This window comes from Camelina sativa, chromosome 16 (assembly GCF_030686135.1).
Source record: "Camelina sativa cultivar CO46 ecotype springtype chromosome 16, ASM3068613v1".
Classification (NCBI taxonomy): domain Eukaryota; kingdom Viridiplantae; phylum Streptophyta; class Magnoliopsida; order Brassicales; family Brassicaceae; genus Camelina; species Camelina sativa.
The window spans coordinates 1031301-1051973 of NC_141895.1; the positions used below are offsets into that span (position 1 = coordinate 1031301).

The 20673-nt window shown below is 32.6% G+C and overlaps 1 protein-coding gene, 2 long non-coding RNA genes and 3 pseudogenes across 5 annotated transcripts; 3 read left to right on the plus strand and 3 right to left on the minus strand.

The window, feature by feature from the left end:
* The first annotated feature begins 87 nt into the window (after positions 1-87).
* Positions 88-2019, plus strand: LOC104749160 (3-ketoacyl-CoA synthase 2-like; annotated as a pseudogene). Its single transcript, XR_015584655.1, has 2 exons — positions 88-939; positions 1107-2019. The product of XR_015584655.1 is annotated as a 3-ketoacyl-CoA synthase 2-like (transcript).
* A 4689-nt stretch (positions 2020-6708) lies between these two features.
* Positions 6709-8396, minus strand: LOC104753212 (ACT domain-containing protein ACR5 pseudogene; annotated as a pseudogene). The gene is made up of 4 exons (XR_015584028.1): positions 8299-8396; positions 7875-7947; positions 7740-7785; positions 6709-7379 (listed from the first exon to the last, which is right to left on the minus strand). The product of XR_015584028.1 is annotated as an ACT domain-containing protein ACR5 pseudogene (transcript).
* A 1438-nt stretch (positions 8397-9834) lies between these two features.
* On the plus strand, positions 9835-11218 carry LOC147925006 (uncharacterized). Its single transcript, XR_015585121.1, has 2 exons — positions 9835-10483; positions 10579-11218. It is a non-coding gene; the product is annotated as an uncharacterized LOC147925006 (long non-coding RNA).
* A 201-nt stretch (positions 11219-11419) lies between these two features.
* Positions 11420-14493, plus strand: LOC147925007 (uncharacterized). The gene is made up of 2 exons (XR_015585122.1): positions 11420-11768; positions 14135-14493. It is a non-coding gene; the product is annotated as an uncharacterized LOC147925007 (long non-coding RNA).
* Positions 14494-15432: 939 nt separating this feature from the next.
* LOC104749161 (uncharacterized) lies at positions 15433-16462 on the minus strand. Its single transcript, XM_010470743.3, has 3 exons — positions 16097-16462; positions 15808-15954; positions 15433-15712 (listed from the first exon to the last, which is right to left on the minus strand). The coding sequence occupies exons 1-3, from the start codon at positions 16373-16375 to the stop codon at positions 15569-15571; spliced, it is 570 nt and encodes a 189-aa protein (XP_010469045.1). The 5' UTR covers positions 16376-16462; the 3' UTR covers positions 15433-15568.
* Positions 16463-17580: 1118 nt separating this feature from the next.
* On the minus strand, positions 17581-19786 carry LOC104753213 (heme A synthase COX15-like; annotated as a pseudogene).
* Positions 19787-20673: the final 887 nt, after the last annotated feature.

The following is a 20673-nucleotide window of genomic DNA, read 5'->3' on the forward strand; positions in this document are numbered from 1 at the left end:
AGTTTAGCTAGGGACTACTCTTTATTAAATTGCCTCGTTCTCTTTCTATAACTTTGCTTATAAATTCTCAACAATCCTCACTCTTTAGGCCATAAGTTATCTCTCTCTCTATACATGTAAACACGAATTCTCCTCTCTTTGCTTTTTTGGTCTTATTACTTTTGATCACATTTTAAAACCAACAGACCCGCCATGAAAGAGAATCACATGAACAATACCATTAATGTAACAAACAATAAACTCCCAAACTTCCTCTCGTCGGTACGCCTCAAAAACGTTAAACTCGGTTACCATTACCTAATCTCTAACGCTTTCTACATCCTCCTCCTCCCCGTCTTGTTCGCCGCAGCCTCCTCCTTCAATCTCTCCGATCTCACTTTCTTATTCACCCACCTCCTCAATTTCCACTTCTTATCTTTCACTCTCTTTGGTGCTCTTCTTATCTTTCTAACCACCCTCTACTTTACAACTCGTCCTCGCAAAATTTTCCTCCTCGATTATTCTTGTTACAAACCTGACTCTTCTCTTATATGCACACGAGAAATATTCATGGACCGGGCTCAACGTCTCGGTTTCTTCACAGAAGAATCCCTCGTTTTCCAACAAAAGATCCTCGAACGCTCCGGTATTGGTCAAAAGACTTACCTCCCGGAGGCTCTCTTACGTGTCCCGCCGAATCCATGTATGTCCGAGGCGAGGAAAGAAGCCGAGACGGTTATGTTTGGAGCTATAGACGCAGTGCTTAAAAAAACCGGTGTGAAACCTAAGGATATTGGAATACTTGTGGTGAATTGCAGCTTGTTTAATCCGACGCCTTCTCTATCGGCTATGATCGTGAATAAATATAAGCTTAGAGGAAATATTTTGAGCTATAGTCTTGGTGGAATGGGTTGTAGTGCTGGCATTATCTCCATTGATCTCGCTAAACAGCTTCTTCAGGTAATTTATTTATTCAATGAAGTCGTTTAATTTCATTACAAATTTAAAACTCAACTATCTGATAAGAAATAAGAATCTCGTGACAAACTGACAAAGAGAAAATTTAATTGAACCATATTATATATATATATATATATATATACATATGAATTTTGATACGCATGCAGGTCCAACCAAACTCATATGCACTAGTAGTGAGCACAGAGATCATAACCCTAAACATGTACTTAGGCAACGAGCGGTCAATGCTTCTCTCAAACTGCCTCTTCCGAATGGGCGGCGCCGCAGTTCTCCTTTCTAACCGCTCCTCGGACCGCCGCCGCTCCAAATATCAACTCATCCACATTGTCCGTACACACAATGGAGCTGATGACAACGCCTTCAGCTGTGCTTACCAACGTGAAGACAACAATAAAAAAATCGGTGCCTCGCTTTCCAAAAACTTAGTGGCCATCGCCCGAGAAGCTCTCAAAACGAACATAACAACTCTCGGACCACTAGTCCTACCAATGTCCGAACAAATTCTCTTTTTGGCAACACTGGTCGCGAGAAAAGTCTTCACTGTCAAGAAAATCAAACCTTACATTCCTGATTTCAAGCTAGCATTCGAGCACTTCTGCATCCACGCGGGAGGCAGAGCATTGCTCGATGAGATTGAGAAGGATTTAGATCTTTCTGAGTGGCATATGGAGCCTTCGAGGATGACTTTGAACAGGTTTGGGAATACTTCGAGTAGCTCGCTTTGGTATGAGCTTGCGTATAGTGAGGCTAAAGGGAGGATCAAGAGAGGAGATAGGACTTGGCAGATTGCTTTTGGATCAGGTTTTATGTGTAATAGTGCGGTTTGGAGAGCTTTGAGAAGTATTAATCCAGCCCAGGATAAGACTACTAATCCATGGATTGATGAGATTCATGAGTTTCCCGTTCCAGTTCCAAAGTGACATCTTCGTCGGAATCTCGATAGTTGTTTTTTCTCCATTTCCTTTTCTTTTCTCCATGTATAATAAGATAATGTTTTTTAGTTAAATTAGTATGGATGAATAAATTTTTTTTGGATTGAATATTATTTTTTTTTTTAAATGTTTTTACGCCATTAATTCTGGTTTATTTGGATTGATCACTAACTAGAAATTTCCAGAACAACAATAGTACTTACTGTATTAACTTTCGTTTTTGTGATTAAGACTTTTCGAATCTCACGAGTCACGACTAACTTTTTTTTAACGTAACATGCTAACATCAATCTCAGACTTAGCAAAAATAATTTAAAGATTGAGAATAGTAATGTTTTTTAATTTGCTGAAACCAAAAATAAAAATAAAGAACGTGGCAGAAGAAGCCAGTTGAATATCCTGTAGCAGCGTGAAAAACGCGGCGGGAACGTTCGTTACTTCGTTAATAAACCGCGCGTTCCAACAGCTATATGGAACAGGGAGAGCAATAAAGGAAATTACTCGTTAATTTCTTTATCCTTAGTTTCAATTCAAATATAATTTAGTCATCCGCAATTGTCATAAATATCACTAAAATAGGTTTTTATTCCAAAAATACCACAATTTAATTTTTTTTTTCCAAAAATATCATTAAAGTGTAATTTTTCCAAAAATACCACATAATTTAATTAAAGTTCTAATACTAAAAACTAATTCCTAAATTCTAAATACTAAACCCTACCTCTAAAAACTATACCCTAAAACTAAATGTGTCAATCCAAACCTAAAAAAAAAGTTTTACATGCTTAAAAATCAATTTTTTGTGTTTGTGGTAATTTTGGGAAAAAAAAAATTTGTGGTATTTTTGGAAAAAAAAAACTAAAATGTGGTATTTTTGGAAAATAGTGGTATTTAAACGAATTTATCTTTATTCATTTAATTTAATGTGCTCGTGGTTTTTCGATGCGGCTGTTTTTTTCTCAAGATTTTCGTATAAAATCAAATGTGGTAAGTTAACAGTTGTTTAGAAGTTTTAATTTTCTTCTTTTTCTTAAATTATATATAAATTGCACATATTTTATGATTTTTATCTCATATATATTATACACCTTTATTCTAGTTATAAATTATGAATTGTATAGTGTATTAGATTTCTTTTATTTTAATTATGCTCAATATGGCCTTGATATTTTGTTGTCAACAGTCTTATAAATATATTTTTAAATATTAATCAGAACTTACAATACCATCAAAAATACTTTTCTTGATGTTCAAAAAGCTAACTTGTGAGACAAATATAAATGTGGAAAATGCCCTTTCCAAAACGTTTATTTGAATGGAAACTATAGTTAGCTTTACACTAAATTGAACAAGAATTGTTCAACTCATTTGAATATTTTTTTTCGTACGACTTTTACTAAATTAGAATTTACTTAGAAATTCAATTACATATAGAGTACTTTCCTAGTTTTTTTTTCTTTTTTCTTTTTGCTAATGGACCGAAAGCTCATAAAAAATATCGAGGACACCGTTGGCTCCATGCCCTACTAGCTTGTACACTTGCACCATTCCTTTTTATTTATTTTTTGGTATGAACTGTTTCTTAATTCTTGGACTGTGTGTATATTAATGTTAGCAAGTTTAATATTCAAAATAGAGTGAAGTTAGAGAAAACAAATAGTGAAGAAAATTCTGGTTTCTTATGGTGATTATATATTGATCATGTATTCTTTTTTTTAAAACACTATTGATCATGTATTCTTGTTTAAGGATTATGTGCTCAAGTCTACACGTAAGGTGCAAGTACAACTAGCTAATAAGTCTTCACCACGTTATATACGCATTGTGACCATAAATATATATATATATATATATATATATATATGCTATTTTTTTCATCTTCGGGTCAATTTCAGTTTATCGTAGCTTCTAGTTGTGAATTCCAATCCGCTCAGCGGCTACTCTTATTATTTTGTTTATTTTAGTAATTTATGGTCTTTAACTCTTTATCTATTATTTGACTATTTCTATATACTTTATAAGTTTTTATTAGAAATGTTAAAAATGTTAAAATTCATAGTTTCATACTATATTTGTATATATATACGTACGCATTTTATCAAAACTACCATTTATCTAAAAACTCAATTTCGGATATCTCGTACGTATTGGAAACACCTGTTTGAGTTGCGTGTAAATAACTACTTTCGATGAAACCTTTCTGGTTAATTTCCATAGAACTTATTTGTATTTTGTTTCTTGTCACATTGTATATATATTTCAAGTATAAATAAATGGGTGTAGAAGAAAATATTTCAATATTCCAATTTTTGCGTGAATGTTTTTTTAAGTAGTCTTCTCATAATCTGAAAAGCTACATTTACGGCCATTCGATTTGGAGGAAGAACAACTTAACGTCCCACAACACCTCGAGAGCCGCACACTGACCATAGTCGCATATATACGATTCTATATATGTGCATATGAAAATTTTTAGTATCAGATGAGTAAACTTTTTATTTATCAAAATCGTAAATTTGTATTAAATTAAAACCGATTTCTGTTTTAATAAGTCGTATGTGTGTGCTACATGTTCGTAAAAAATTAATAAACAAAATAGTTTGTATAACAGAAGTTACGTTGCCTAATTAATCGTTTTGTAGTTTGTCTTGGATACATCATGCATGCATACACTGGATGACGTTAGCATGCATGTGTCCTCACTCGATCGTTAGCATACTTTGTGGAATAAAACTTCATCTGATCATGAACCAGTTATTTATTATATATAGTGCGATCTATCAACATAATAATACTCGCGTGTAAAATATTCTGACACTGAAGATATTTGTTGTTTATTTTCTTGACGAAACAATGATATCGAATCATTATAATAATCGATTAATCTTATTCGTAGCTTCGTAGCTAGGTTTGCAAATTTATTTCTTATCTTACAATAAGTCTAATTTGCTACCGAAGTAATCGACTTATCATCCAGCCATCTAAACTAAATCAATTTGAGTATTTCTATGAATTTGTTGTGAAGTTGGGAAGTGAGCTCTATACGGCTGGACTAAAACGGATAAATTGGTCTCCGTTTACATTGCTAAGTCTGTTGACTTCATATCTAAAAATTATTTAGTCACCCGAATCGAAGCCACTCTCAACTCTCAAGTGTTCCGATCCTGACAACGAATTTAATGGTTTTTTACATATACGACAAATGTAATGATAAGATATCGACATATGGTTGAGATTTCCATTTTGATTCCGATTCTTGGAAATTTTTTACAAATTTAAAAAAGCAGTGGCTGGGAAACCGACTACAGGACTCGATAAAGAGTGTAATCAAGACTTGGTCCAAAAAAAAAGAAGACAGTGTAATCAAGACAAAAGCCTCGCTAGTCGCTAAATTTGTCTTCGTTATTACTTATTAGTATATACTAGGATAGTACTCTGGTTACGCCGCGCATGATTATTTTTTATTTTTTATATTACTTTTTAGATTATTTTGTATGATGTTATTTGTAATTAAAAATCATTATTAATATAGTTTTTGACAAAATGTTCATTGGTTATTTTTTATGTTGTTTTTGTTTTTGTTATAATTTTTAGCTGGTTTTTTTTATTATTATTGTCATAGAATTGTAAAATATAATCAGTTTTGTTTTTTATTGTATTAGGATATATTGGAGGACCATTTGTACCGTTAGTTGTTTTGTTTTGTTTTAATTAATTTTGGATGTTAATTTTAATTTAGTGGTATCTACTCTGTTGGTTTTTTTGTGTATGCTTTTTATTATTGGTAAAATAGCTAAATCACATTGTTTATGTAACGTAAAATACCTACTTGGATTTAGAATAATTGTTTGCTTTTTGAGAAATTCCTCAAAATAACACTAAAAATATTTTTTTTTCCAAAAATACCATACTTTAGTTTTTTTTCTCCAAAAATATCACAAATTTTTTTTGTTCCAAAAATACCACAAACACAAAAAAATATTGATTTTGAAGGGTGTATATTTATTTAGGTTTGGGTTGATAAGTTTAGTCTTAGGATATAGTTTTTAGGGGGTATGGTTTAGTATTTAGATTTTAGAAATTAATTTTTAGTATTAACACTTTATTTTAATTTTTGGTACTTTTGGAAAAAATACATTTTAGTGTTATTTTTGGAAAAAAAATTAAAGTGTGGTATTTTTTGAAAAAAATACCTATTTTTAGTGGTATTTATAAGAATTGCCATTGTTTTTTTTACATAAGACCGTAGATTATGAAATGAGTTTTATAATCGAGAATAGTTGTTTGGAAAATATGAAATGTTATTTTTTCCGACTTCATTTTCTTCTTTCTTGGTTATCTTCACCTGCATTATATTTTTGTTTCATTTTGGTTTTATTGGAGATATTTAATGGGTAAAGTATTACTATTATGTTTGTTTTGTTTGGAAATACATGTGTCTTTGTCGTGAAAATTGTTGAATATCTCTTTGTAAATGACATTTTTGATTGAGTTATCTGTATACATGTGTTTTGTTGGTGGTACCTTGTAATCATTAAAATAAAAAAACATGATTGATGATTCACGTAAGCTCATGATAATTTGAACGTCTTGAATGATTTTCGTCATAATCCGTTGGAAATTTTTGTAATATTTGTTGAACTATTTTTTGAATTAATTGATTTTATACTGTTTCTCTTTTTGTTTTTATTTTCCTGGTTAAAAATCCAGTTTGCATAAACTCATTTGTTCTTATTGTACTTCCATATTTAATTTATGGAAAATAATTCAGTAATTTATTTTACAACGGTTTATGCAATAACGTAGATATAAATAATTAGGTAGTTGCTAAATACATTGAACTTCTTACTTTAGTACTTAGTAACAAAGATATAGTATTTCTTACATGGTACTTAGTACTTGGTACTACATATTTCATTTCCGTCAAAGAAAAGACGGTATCGAAAAGAAGCTTTGATATGTCTTTACATTTGATCATCCCAATTGAGTAATCTAAATCATGCAAATTGGAGACATCCACATCTGGAACTACTCTCCCACATTTATCCTCATCATCAACATTATTCTCCCATTCATCGTAATTTCTATAAGCAAACATCAATTGATGAAGCTTACGGTCCGTGTGAGTTTCATTGAGAGCAGAAGACACCATGGTTTTCGGTTCACATAATCTTCTGCCACTGCGTCAACTTGTAAGCACATAACGAAGAAGTTTCCTGATTTTGGATAACCTATCTAGATTAGTGATTGTACAGCAGGTTTCTTCTTCTGTTACTTGCAAAACCGCTGCTGCTTTTTCTTTATGCGTCCATATCTCAACATCTACTACATTGGATTGCAGATCCGTCAGAACAACGAAAGCTCAGAAAACAAACCAGGTCTGTCAGTTCTTGTAAGCTCAATCACAGAGAAATCGACATAATGTTTGACACCAATAGATGATCTCGTTGATGGACTGAAGCAAGAAGACTCATTAGGACAAAGAGACTGCAACAATCACACACCAATAAAAGATTTGATAACCGTATTATCAAAACTAACCAAAACTGAATATAAACCAAGAAAATGATCGCTATTACTTAATGTACAAATATATTCAAGAACGATATCATTGGTGACTTTGTTCCCTTCATGATCAATAACACTGAAAACATCCATGAACCAGCCACCATCAAATGAGATATAAGCTTTCTTAATGGTGAGATTAAGCTCAGTTAGAACTTGAACAACCTCTAGAAGTATTCAATGTTTATTCATACTATCCACCTATAACAAAACACAGAATGTTTATACTCATTTCTTCCATTCTACTCAAACCAAACCTAACCTGGTGAAAGTTTTGATTACCTTAATGACAATGACATCCTTGCATACCTCGTTATCGATCACAACCCTAAAATGAAAATCAAATGAAAAACTCAGCCTAAAATTGAAAAGATAGATCATAACTTATGGAAGAAGAATAAAACAAAGTCAATTTACCTTGGTGGATTCACTCTTTTAATGAACTTTGCAATCTCATCATCCATATTATATGAATATCTCAATCAAAAATCTGGAAAAAAAAACTGATATTAACACGAACCGAAAACACAATTGATTCAATCAAAACGAAGACCCCTTTCAAAAGGGAAATAAAAACAAAGACTAAACCCTAGAAAGATTAAAAAACAAAGCAAAGACAAAAAATGCCTAAAATTGAACAAAACCCAGTTCTGGAAACTAATCAACAAAGACGAATCCAGAAAAAATCAATCATCAAAATGGAATTAAACAGAAACAGAGACAAGTAAACGAACCCATTCTCGATTTGTTTGGTGATTTTTGTAAAAGAGAATCAAAAGGAGAAAAACTAAATAGGTAAGAAATAAGAAACTCGATCAACATAATGAAATTGAGAACTAACCTGGTGGATGAGGGAAGTCAGATCGGAGGTGAGCTTGTTGTTGTTCTCTGCAAGCGGATCGCTCGTCCAAACCGATGCAGAAGAAGAACTCGACAAAGTTATTTTTTAATTTAAAATCGTGAATATTTTAGAATGTTGCCAGGTAAGAAAAAACTGGGCTGAGCTGTTTTAATTGTCTTAATTTAATTGGTCACATGTTTTAACTGATGTGTCACCTCTAAAATTGTTCTCAATGCTGATCTGTCAAACTCTGGAGAGAAACCAAAGACTTTTATTGTATTGATATATATAATGTATCTGTGTATATGAGAAATTTTGAACTTATTACGCTAAAATTATGAAAATGATAGATTCCAACATGGTTTCCCACCTAGATTTGGTATATGTTTTAAATACACCTAGTTAGTTAATAGACATCATAAAAAAAACACTTTCAAAAACTTAAGGTTAAATTGCTAACATGTTTTTCCAGCATATAGTAGAGCCAATTAAGCTTATCTAAGTGATTCAACTGGCAGAATATTTTTTCAATGCTTAAAAAAAATCATTTGCCTTAAGAAAAAATTCATAATTTAAATTATCTATGCCAACATCATTTTTCATTTTTAAGCGTATAATTTGGCATATTCCTCCATATGATATATTTTCAGTGGTACCGGTTAGCGCCTATAAAGTAATTAGTACATCTTTTTTGTTGCCTAGTCATTTCATAATCTAATCAATTATTCGTGATAAAGTTTGGTGAACGGATTTATTAGGATTAATTGTTGGAAAGAAATTAAAATTGTGCGTTGTGCCTGACGTTGCATATATATCCGAAAAACTATCACTATGAAGAAGTTGACCTATAAAAGACCTAATAGCAAGTCTATGGATACCAAAATTTCCATGAACTTCCTCATCTTTATAGCTTTTAATGTTAGTTTGCATCTCTGTCAGATCATGCAGAGTCATGTGCGTGACACGATACTCCATGACCTCATAACACACATCCTACCAATCTTTCACTAGTAGTTGTCATTGGATATTTGGAATGCGGTGTGGTGTGTATACCAGTTGACATTTACTGATCTTATAATTCGGAAAGAAACAATAGTTGCATGCATTATATTGTATTACAAGATAAACTTGGACATATATATCTCGATAATAGATATTATGTAGTAGTAATTAAGGAGTTGCTATTGTTTTGGCGAATGTCACAAACCAGTGATATAATAGACTAATAGAGAAATACAATTGTGTTTTGTAGCCAATTCATGATAGGATTCACCAAAATTTGTTTCGAACATTCTTGTTGCGTTTTCTATAATTCTTCCTTATTTCATGTGAGTTTATCACAAAAAAATATCAAAAAGTGTTATCGTCTATAATTCGTACATATATATTCACAGTTTCACACTATCTAAAGTTGTAAAGTAACACATGGATACGACAAAACAGTAGAATACATGTCAAGGTTGACTTTTCCTATTTAACTGAATGAAGTATGTAAAACTCTGAGTCTGAGATGGGTGAGAACACAATAATGACGAAATAATCTTGAAATTAAGAGGAGTAGGGACCTTCATTAATGATCAACGGAAACGGACCGATTTCATTCTGATGAGATGGAACAAAACATGAATTTCCGTTACATGTAAAATTTTCATGTGGTATTTGTGTCTGATTCAGACACAGAGATACGATTTAGAAGTGGATACGAGATTGTTGTGGCAAAAGGAGAGAACGCTCAAGCATCATCAGTTTTGTTTGTGGTAAGTGCTCTAAAAGCAGCATACGTTATTTAAAGGAACTGGAGCTCAGTAATCATTATCAAGCATTAGCAGTCTCCGTTTTCAGGAGCTCCCTACTTGTGTCTTTTATGAAAACACACTGGTCTGCATAAGCTAGAGAATCCATTTGAGTACGATGATGATGAGGCCTTTTCAAAGAAATATTCTCCTGACGTGTAAGCTCATGAGTGCCTGAATGCTCCTTCGATATAGTTCTATCCCTCCTACAGGGTACACAAATGGTATTCATTTTAGGATCCATGATTTGATATTTTATAAAATCAAATCAGCTTTAATGAAGAAGGGTTATCGTGGTCATGATAATGATATGATCAATGCCTTTGGTGACAAGGAAACGTTCTCGGATGAATCGTATCACGACTATCTTGGTGCCGGAATCTGTGTCACAGGTGAGTGATCTTTACTCAAACACTCGTTAATTTTCTCTCTAAATTCTTTTTTTTTGTAAATGTCTGTATTCTAAATTTTCTCCTTTGATATATAGTTGCCGAGCGTGAACGTGTGAGTGTTGACAAGATATAGTACTGGACATTCTTTTCTGGGCAATGAACAATCGTGCTGCAATATCAAATTTGGTGGTCATCTCAGACTTCCCACAAGACAAAAAGGAGTTCGTCAGCGTTCTTCAAGCTTTAAAAGTGAGAGGTTACCATGTTTTCTTAGCACCGCCTGATGATACCGTCGAACTAGGAGTGCTGCGTGCGTGATACGGTAAGCTCAGTATGGCCATGTGCTAGCCTAATAGATGGAGGATACCCAGAACAGAAAGAGCAGAGGGGATGCTCACTGTGGCCTTGTGCTAGCGTATTAGATAAAACCGGATATCCACAACAGAAAGCAGAGAGGAGACTGTAGTCATTGTGGCGCACCCGTAGGGCTACAAAAGCGGAAGCCAAACTATTTTAAGCTCTGTTTTGGGTTCTAATTGGAACACCAATGATATATTTGTAATAGAGGAAAATACAGCGATCTTATATATCAAATCAAAGATTTGCTGACCCCAAAAAAAAAGACCTAATTCCATATGAATGCATATCAAGCTCTCTGTTTCAAAACCAAAACATGTGAGCAAGAGTAAATGTCGTAATTAATATCAAATCTATGAAATGTATTTTTGGATCTTGGAATTTTTGGTTTTTGATCTGCTAGTGTGAAATATAAGATGTTTAGATAAACTAATCTGCAGCAGAGTACTATACATAACTGTAATAAGAAAGCTTGGAGAGGAATCAAACCAAATAATTAAATTAATTAATGCCCTAATTTCAACACGTTTTAAATTTGGTTTGTCGGTTATATAACGTTGAGAAAACTAATGAAAACCCAACTCACTAATAGAATATCCTAACCCTTAATAAGAAACCCAACCTTTCGCCTTCTAAGTTCTAACCCTAGTTTACTGCTTTGAGTCACTACGTTGAAACGAAACGAAACTTGTCGATGGACAGAAATATCCCAATGGACGGCAAATTCGCTGCGGTTGGTAAGAGAAGCGTGTTCTGGGACGTGGATCCTTTCTCGATTCAACAGAACATCTAATCAGCTCTTGCGAGCATATCGGTTACGATGGTGAGGTGTCTTCAATATGGGCTTATGTTGTTGATAAGAAAACGTTCACTGATGATGATGATGATGATAAATATCTTGATGCCGGAATCACAATCCTTTCACAAGGTTAACTCCTTTACTTACTCAACACTCTATTTTTTTTCTTTTTCTTATATATATATACAGTATATATATATATATATATATATCTTAACATGTTTTTTCTAACTTCACCTATAGATGCGTTCTATTTTGCCGACACGTGTACTTTACGTTAATTTTAAGTTTGATCTTTTAAATGTAAATTTATTTACTAAGAAAAGTGTTCATTTCTTTTATCTTCTACCAAATCTTTAATTATTTTGGGTTTGTATTATTTAGTATTATTTCATAGCAATACTCTATATAGTTTACTTTGGTAAAAAAAACAGTAATCCATCTTACAAGAATATATCTATTTTAATTTATAAAATTTGTAAATGATTCACTAATTTTCCTTTAAATTTCTTTACTCTTTGTTTACCAAATCTTTAATTATTTTTGGTTTTTTATTTAGTATTATTTCATAAAAATATTAATAGTTTACTTTTGTTAAAGAAAAAGTAATATACTTTAAAAGAATATATTTATTCTATTTTGTTTTTATGATTTATAAATTCTTCACTAATTTTTTTATCACAACAGTAACTTTATTAATTAACTATTTTTATCGGTTTCACTTGTCAATATATACTTATATATTAAACTATAATAAAATAGAGTTCTGAGAAATTGTCCGCACCACTCTATTTTATTAACATGTGTCATTTTTTTTCCAATTTTAATGAAATAAAAGACACATTATTGCTGATCTAAAACTAAATTGTCTACACACATTTTTTAATTTGAGACATTTTACTTTTTCAGTTTCTTTAGGTTACATTTACCTCGCTCAATCAATAACCTTTAAGACATTATAGGTGAACGTTTTTTTTGTTCAAACTACTCATGTTGCAATAATGCATATGACAGAATTTATTACAATTATTATGCTTTATAACTGTATTTATTGTCATGAATGTATTTACTCAGAATAATGTGTCAATGCAATTTCTTACAAACTTCATAAAATGTTTAGTGTATTATATAAGATCTAATGCTCACATGACTAATAACGAAGAAAACGATCATGCACATATATGTCTTTGTTTTCCCATCATTTGCCATGGTACTTTATTTTATTTTTTTTCTTATGAAGTTTTTTTATAAAAAAAATGTCTTACAGTATGATGATTAACAGATTAATATATCGATGACTATTTGAATAAATCATTTACAAAACAATGTCAATATTTTTTTTTTTTGGGTATAAGAGTATTGTCAATATTTATTAGCCTCTTTCAAAGGATTATGTTTTATGATAGTCATGATTTAAAGTTTTTGCATTGTTTTGTAATGTATTTTTTTTTTTTCAAACTATAGTTGGAAGTCTTCAGTGATGAAGATGAGCCCAAAGCTAAAGCACAATATCTTTGGCTTTGAACATTCACTCATAATATTATAGTTTTAGGTCCCTTAGATTCCTCTCTTAAGTCCTCTGATCTTCAACTACAATATATTTCTAAGTTTATGTTTCGTAAATTTGCTTTCTTTTTTGTTTTTATAAGTTTTTTTATCCCCATTACAAAAATATTTTACTTTGCCTAATTTTACCGTGTAATGCATATATACATGGTAAAAAATCACGTACTTCGTTATGCCTCTTTGAAATCACTTCCCAAACTTGACAACATCTTTTCACATTACACGGAAAATCATTTCAGAGACCTATTGAAAATAATTAATATATATATATATATATATATATATATATGTACATATTGTAATCTCAATACCTTTATCATAGATATATGTCAATCGTTAAAAGTGGTATAAATTAACACGTAGATTAACTTGTACAAAAACAAGACTACTTTTATATCGCACTGGTATTGTTTGAGTTACCAATCATACCTCATGTCTATTTTCCTGTAACCCTTGCTACATCCGTCATTATGCCAAAAAAAAAGCTTACACCATTTCCAATAGTTATCTATATTTTTTTGGTTTGAATTTCTATTTTATATTTATGGTATAATTTTGAAGAGATATGATTTAGTATTTAGAGTATACGATTAAAAGTATGATGCAATTTTAGTATTTTAAAATTTTTAAAAATGATGTGCTAAGTTTAAAACGAAAACTTATTTTTATGCAATTTGTGAAAATTGTCCTTTTAACATGCACACTTCATAATTATAAACTTATAAATATATATATTTAAATTCTTTTCAAGGCATATATAAATAATATCATGTACATTTTATATATAATTTAATGAAAATTTGATTTTACATACAAAATATTTGATTTTATAACCCATGCATCGCGTGGGTAACTTTCTAGTATATATATATGTCTGATCTAATCTATGTTTGGACATTCTTTTCTGGGCACTGGACAATCCTGACCAGTGTGATAGGGGCCAAATATCAAAAAACATCAAAGAAGAAACCGACTTCATCCTATTATTGAAGCTTTGAGAGATAGGTCTTTCAATGTTTTCTTATCACAGCCAGATAAGGTCCAACCAGAAGTGCTACGTCCTCTGGTAAACTCAGTATGGCATTGGAGCAGCCTATCATCTGGAGGAAAGCCTATCGACCAAACTCCAATCTTAAAACGTCTTAAGCTCTGTTTTGGGTCCTAATATTGCATTCTCCATTGCGTGTCTATAAAGGAATGCTAGATGATATCATTAGAGGACACATATGTACCTGTTATCAATTCCAGTTTATGATAGATGAATATATAGTTAGCTCTTACATCAAAATCAAAGTTTGCTAATCCAGACAGAGCCTAGATTCCAAATGCATATTAAAACCCTATGTTTTAGAATCAAACACTTGAGCAACAATAATCTTACAATAGCAACAAGATGTCACTTTTTTACTTGTATTCTAATTATGTTTGGTTTGCTCTATAGATGTTATCAAGAACTCAATACTAAGAAAATCTATTATTGGAGAAAACTAGTTGAGAATCTGATGAGACATTTGAAAGTTGTTGCTGATGTTCCGAGCATTTAAAATGATATGTTCTTCAGGACCTTGCAAACTGTGATAGATGCTAATGGAAGCAGGTGAATACATTTTGAGCAGCAGCGACCATTTAATAGAAGACCTGTATGTGAGATTGTTATAGCACAAGGACTGAGGTCACTATCAATTCAAACATTGGCTTTTTTTTTTGTACTTCTCTCTCACAGGCTGTGAAAGCTGAAAAGATTAAAGGAGAAACGGCACAATGGTGTCCTGTGTGACACACTATAACCTTTTTATGAATATTTTTGGTGGTCTTGATCTAATTACAGCTTGATGAATGAGTTGATTTCGTGTAAGAAAGAAGTAGGTAAGGTGCACCAAATGTGAGCTTTTCTAATTTTCCCCACTCTGTTTCTTCCTTGTAAGTCACCACTTTCAAAAGATCCTACTTGGTGTACTTGATGGAAAGACTGGTGTGGCAATGCTTCAATCAAGACGAGGTCTTTTTTGTAAGCAATATTCGCCTGAGGCCTAAACCAGGTTCCCGGATGCTCTTTCATAGATCTATTCCTCCAAGGCTCCAACACAAACTGCTTTCATTCCTGTATCTATAATGTCAAACCACTGCAGTTGATAGCTTTAGAGACTTCAGGGATCTCACCTTGTTTATACTTTCCTAAATGCGGGTGCAAGTCTCTTCTTAGTGTTGTAATAAAGTGATTAAAGACTTATGAAAAGTAGTAATGCTTATTACATATATCTCAAGGCTAATCTCTGTATACAGAATCTTATTTTATTGGATAGAGAATATAAAGAAACAACATAGAGCTTATAAGAAGAAGATCTCTGAGCAATTCAAAAAGCTTAAAGCCTAGAGATGGGAGAATGGTAAAAAGTAGCACGAGATAGATAAGTGACTTTCATGGTCTCCTTGATCTTGAACTCAACAGTCACCACCGACAGATTCCTCCCAGTCCTCACTACCGATGCCTCCACAACCAATTCAGACTGCAAAATCTCTCACACAAATTAAGCTTCTTCTCTTGATTCGAAGATCCAAAAACTTGAAAAGAAAACGAGGAACGAATAACTGAATAGCTTACCGAGATAGGAGCAGAAGAGAGATAAGACGTACTCAATTCACCAAGGAAGAGATGTTTATCTTCAGAGACAACAGTTTTCACACAAGCCATAGCTACTCTCTCTGCAATTGATGCGACTGCTCCTCCATGTAACCCATTAAAGAAATTCTAATCATTCACAACAAAACCCCAAATCAAAGATCGAAACTTTAATTTTCACAACAAACAAAAAAACAGAAAAGATCGAAACTTTACGAAACCCATTTGATTCAATTGAAAAAAAAAAAAACAGAGAGAAGAAGAAGATTACGGATAAGGATGGTGTGACGATGACGGAACAAGAGACACGGCCGCGTGAGATGGAGAGAGCTTTGGTGTTGCTTTGAAATAAGATTGAGAAAGAGTCGGATTCGGTGAAATCGTTGACAGATGAGTCAGGGGCGATAGCTTTGAAGAAATCAGCAACCATCAATACGCTATTTGGATCGATCTCTTTGGATGCCGTCGTCGCCTCTGATGACACCGGAGGAGACGGCATCGTCGTGTCTGTGGTTCCACTCCCAGTTTCTCGGAATTTTTCCCACTTCATTTTTTTTTTCTTTAACCTTTTATCTGATTTTTCCAAATTGATTATTATTTTTTTTCGTTCGTACAGTGTTGATTTTTTTTTTGGCTCTTTTGTAATCAAACTTTTTCCTATTTTTAGAAAGTTATTACCAGTAAGAAAAAATTAAGCTTATGTGTATAAAATTACAGCCACATTTTTTCTTTTTTGGTGACCGATTTATTAGTTTCTCATTATCTTTTTTTTTTCAAAAATGAATTAAAAATAAAAATATTCTCCATAAAATATTCAACTGGATTTACGATCAATTGGTGAAAAGAAAGTTTTTTAAAAAAAATAATATGAGCATATGGCTTGCAATAATACACATTTATGAATTATGATATATCCAACTTATATTATTTATTATATTTATATATACTGTTTTTTCGAGAGAAATATTTTTGCTATTAAAATGAAGAAAGAACATTGCTGCATCTTGGCATATCAGTTCATCATTGGCTGGTGCAAATGGATTGCGAGGAATCATCAAGGTAAAGTATTGTATCACGCTAGACAGGCAATACAGGCTACAGAATCACATGTGCTAACTTTCTTGAGATGTTCCTTATGGGCACTTGAGGCACTGCAGGCTCTACATGTGGATCGGATTGAAGTGGTGTTGGATAATATTACGGCTATTGAGGCTATAAACAATCCACAAGAGTGGCTACGGTATGGTTTCTTATTGCGGGATATCCAGAACTTATTGTCAAGCTTTAATGTCTGGGAGTGTGCCACCAAGTTGTGGCTTCAGCAAATAAAGTGGCAACGGCTATCGCGAACAGTGTTACACATGATGGGCGTCTGCAGTCGTACTTATCACTTGGGGGTCCTTCTTGATTACTTGACCAGGTGCGCAATGAGGCAGATGCTTAAATGTTTCGACATAATCTTACAACGGAGGGAATGAGCAGTGGCTTGGTCATGCTGGGTGTAGCTCCGCTGTTTCAACTGGTGCACTTGGAGGATCTTTTGATCTCAGTATCAAGTGAGAACTGGTGGCTTTTTTCTCGTTAAAGTTTTCACGCCTTCTTATTTCCATTTTCTAGTTGTAAGCACTACCATATTTTGTTCTATTAGATGACAAAAAAAAAAATTGAAGAAAGAAAAAAAATACTAAAATAAAAATAAAAAACCAGCCCTGACTTCAGTACAAGTAGTGACTACTAAGACAAAAGAACATAGTATTAACTAATAAGCCCGTACCAGGATGCTCTCGAAACCTGTTTTAAACATATGAGTTAAATGTTTTAATACGATTGACATTTCACATTTGTGTAAAAAACACTCCGACTTCTCCCGTTGACCATTCATATAAAGAGGCATCCCGCAAGAAAAATGACCACGATTAAAAGAGCGATTAAAAGAGCAACACATAGGCAAACTTGCCGATAATCCAACTTCTCCTGGTAATCAATCATATAAAAGAGGCATCCCGCAAGAAGAATGACCACGATTAAAAGAGAAACCCATAGGCAAACTTGCAGATACTCCAACTTCTTCTGGTAACCAATCATACGAAAGAGGCATCCCGCAAGAAGAATGACCATGATTAAAAAACCAACCCATAGGCAAACTTGCAGCAGATACATTCTTCTTTACTTATTTTCAAAGATCCTATTCCTATATATGCCTTAGTTTTTTTTCTTTATAATGTCAAAGAATTCGAGAAGTTAATAAGACTATATCTATATAGATGCGGACTGGGAGAATCATATCATAGAATATAAATTAAAGGATGTGGTCTCATGAATGCCATTTTTTAAACTTAAACGTAGATGTATACATGGTATATGTATTTTCTGTTATATACAGTATCATATTATCTTTACATTTTTAAAAAATTATGTATTTTTTTTTCTATATAACTAGATTTTAATCTGTGGTACACCGCGTGCATATAATTTTATTATTATTTATATTTTATACTGTATTTGTTTGTTAAAAATTGAATATTTTACAAATAGAAGAATAACTAAATTTTCGGACCGTTTGTGCAGCTAAATATTTATATCATTTTTTTACCTGTAATATACTCCATGATCATTTGTTTGTTATATTTAGCTTATTTTGTTTAGTGTTTGATATTCTATTTTGATTTTAATTATTATAAAAGTAAATAAATGATCTAAATACATAGTAAGGCATTTATACGCTATGATTAAGTCATATTTTTCCTAATGATTTAATTATTTTACACACTTTTAATCAAATCAACTTAATTTTTATGTGTCAAATATTTTAATATTAATAGTGTTGACAAATAATAAAATGGGTATTTAACCTGTCTTATCACAAATTTAATGATATTTTATTAATTCCGACATATCCTCTTTATAACTCATCTACTATATAACCATATTATATAGTATTTTAATTTTCTAATATTATATATTTGTAGTATTTTAAAATTTTATTAAGTTTATATATATATTAATTATAATATTTAAATAAATATGAATCGAAGCTTTTAGTTTGCTTACAGCATCATTTCCAGCAACAAAGGCTCCTGAAATCGCAGTGATACTGATACCAACAATAAAGCTCACTGGTAATGCAAGCTTCTTCACTTTATCTGCTCCCCGAACCCAGGCCAGTGACTCAGCTGGTGGTTCAGGCATAACAACCGAGAGAGTGGTCCAGTAATAGTCCACAGTAAATGGCAAAAGCTGCAAGACGGTATGGACTTACCAATTGGTTGAGAATATTCAGACGACGACTTCTACATGACAAAACTGATTACTGGTTACACAATATTCTGGACTTGACATCTAATAAGATCATCTCTGATTACCCTAATTGCTTACCTCTAAACCACTTTTAACCATCCACCAACCAATGAAGCCTTGTCCGGCACCAAGTGCAAATAAACCAGAGAGCTGAACTCCAAGACTTAGTGTAATATACCCTTTACGCAGAAAAAACGAAAATGACAAAGCAAACATGATCCCCAATCCTCTTCCTCACATTCGATGAGCTTAAAATCTTCAAGATTGATCCCTTTGTTCAAGATTGATCTCTTTGTTCACACTGCCAAAACACCAAATACCAAAACACAAACATCATTTTCAACCCATTTCATCAGTTCATGCAATGACAGAAAAACACAATGCAAGCAACCAAATTGCTCGTATTCAGGTGACTGCTTGTATTTCTCAAACTCCTTAGCCCAAGCTTCATCTGATAGAGGAGGGAATCCACCGGTGAATTTCCAATCAGTCATCGATAAACCAGATCGAGTTAATCCACCATGCTGTAAACCCAAGCAGCCGAACCGAAAAGCCAAATTCCAACCCATTTCCGAGCTTGAGGTCCTCCATTGACGAGAAGATTCAAACCCTCTTTACTTTCTAAGCTAATCGACGCAACAGTTGACATATTCCTAAACAATGAAGCGTGACTGTTGACCCTACAGAAAACAGAATCTTGATCAATCCCAATCTCAGAATCGTCTGAGCTACTTCCTGGTTTGATAACCAAAGTATGGCTTTGGAGTAGCCTATCATCCGAGGGAAATCCTATCACTAAACCCTAATGAGCCTTTTAATTGGTTTCTGCTTGAATTTGTACTTAATTGGTTTGCTTTGTAGCTCTTATCAGGAACTCAATATTATGATTAGTTGATGAATTTCTTATGAGGCATTTGAAAGTTGTTGCTGAATTCAGTCTTACCATTTTCCAAGTTATGTTCATCAGACATCTTGCGATGAACTGTGTGATAAAGGAAGTGAAAAAATAAAACTGTAGTTACAAGTCAAAATAATTGGAAACTCTACTAAAATCATAAAGGAGAAAGAAAAGCATCATGCATGAGAGAAACTCTACAAAATAAATATAGCTTTTTCATTCAAAACATTGCTACACCAACTTCTCAATGAGTCCAAAGAAGGTAAAGTTAAGGCAAAAAAAAAATTGGGCTAACTTTATATCAGCTTAGATGGTTTTAAAGGCCAGTCCGAACGGTTACACGAGGTCGAGGATCTTGGCGAAGAAAGATCTACGGTTTGTCCAAAAATTTGTCAAGAAGGATATGAAGTTCAAGACTGGAGTTTTGTTCTTGGAAGGAGCATCAAGTCCTGTGAACTTGGCTTTACTTCCGCTTCAAGAAACTCCTTCTCACTCTTTCTTTAGGCGCAATCACGTTTTCAGAGTTCTGAATTTTTGTGTGTGTTAGACGTAATTAATACTATTAAACCAAAATATACTTATGTAGTGAGAGAATAATCGTTTGAATGTTCTCGAGATATTAAAACTTTATTAATGATTGAAAATAGTCCCAT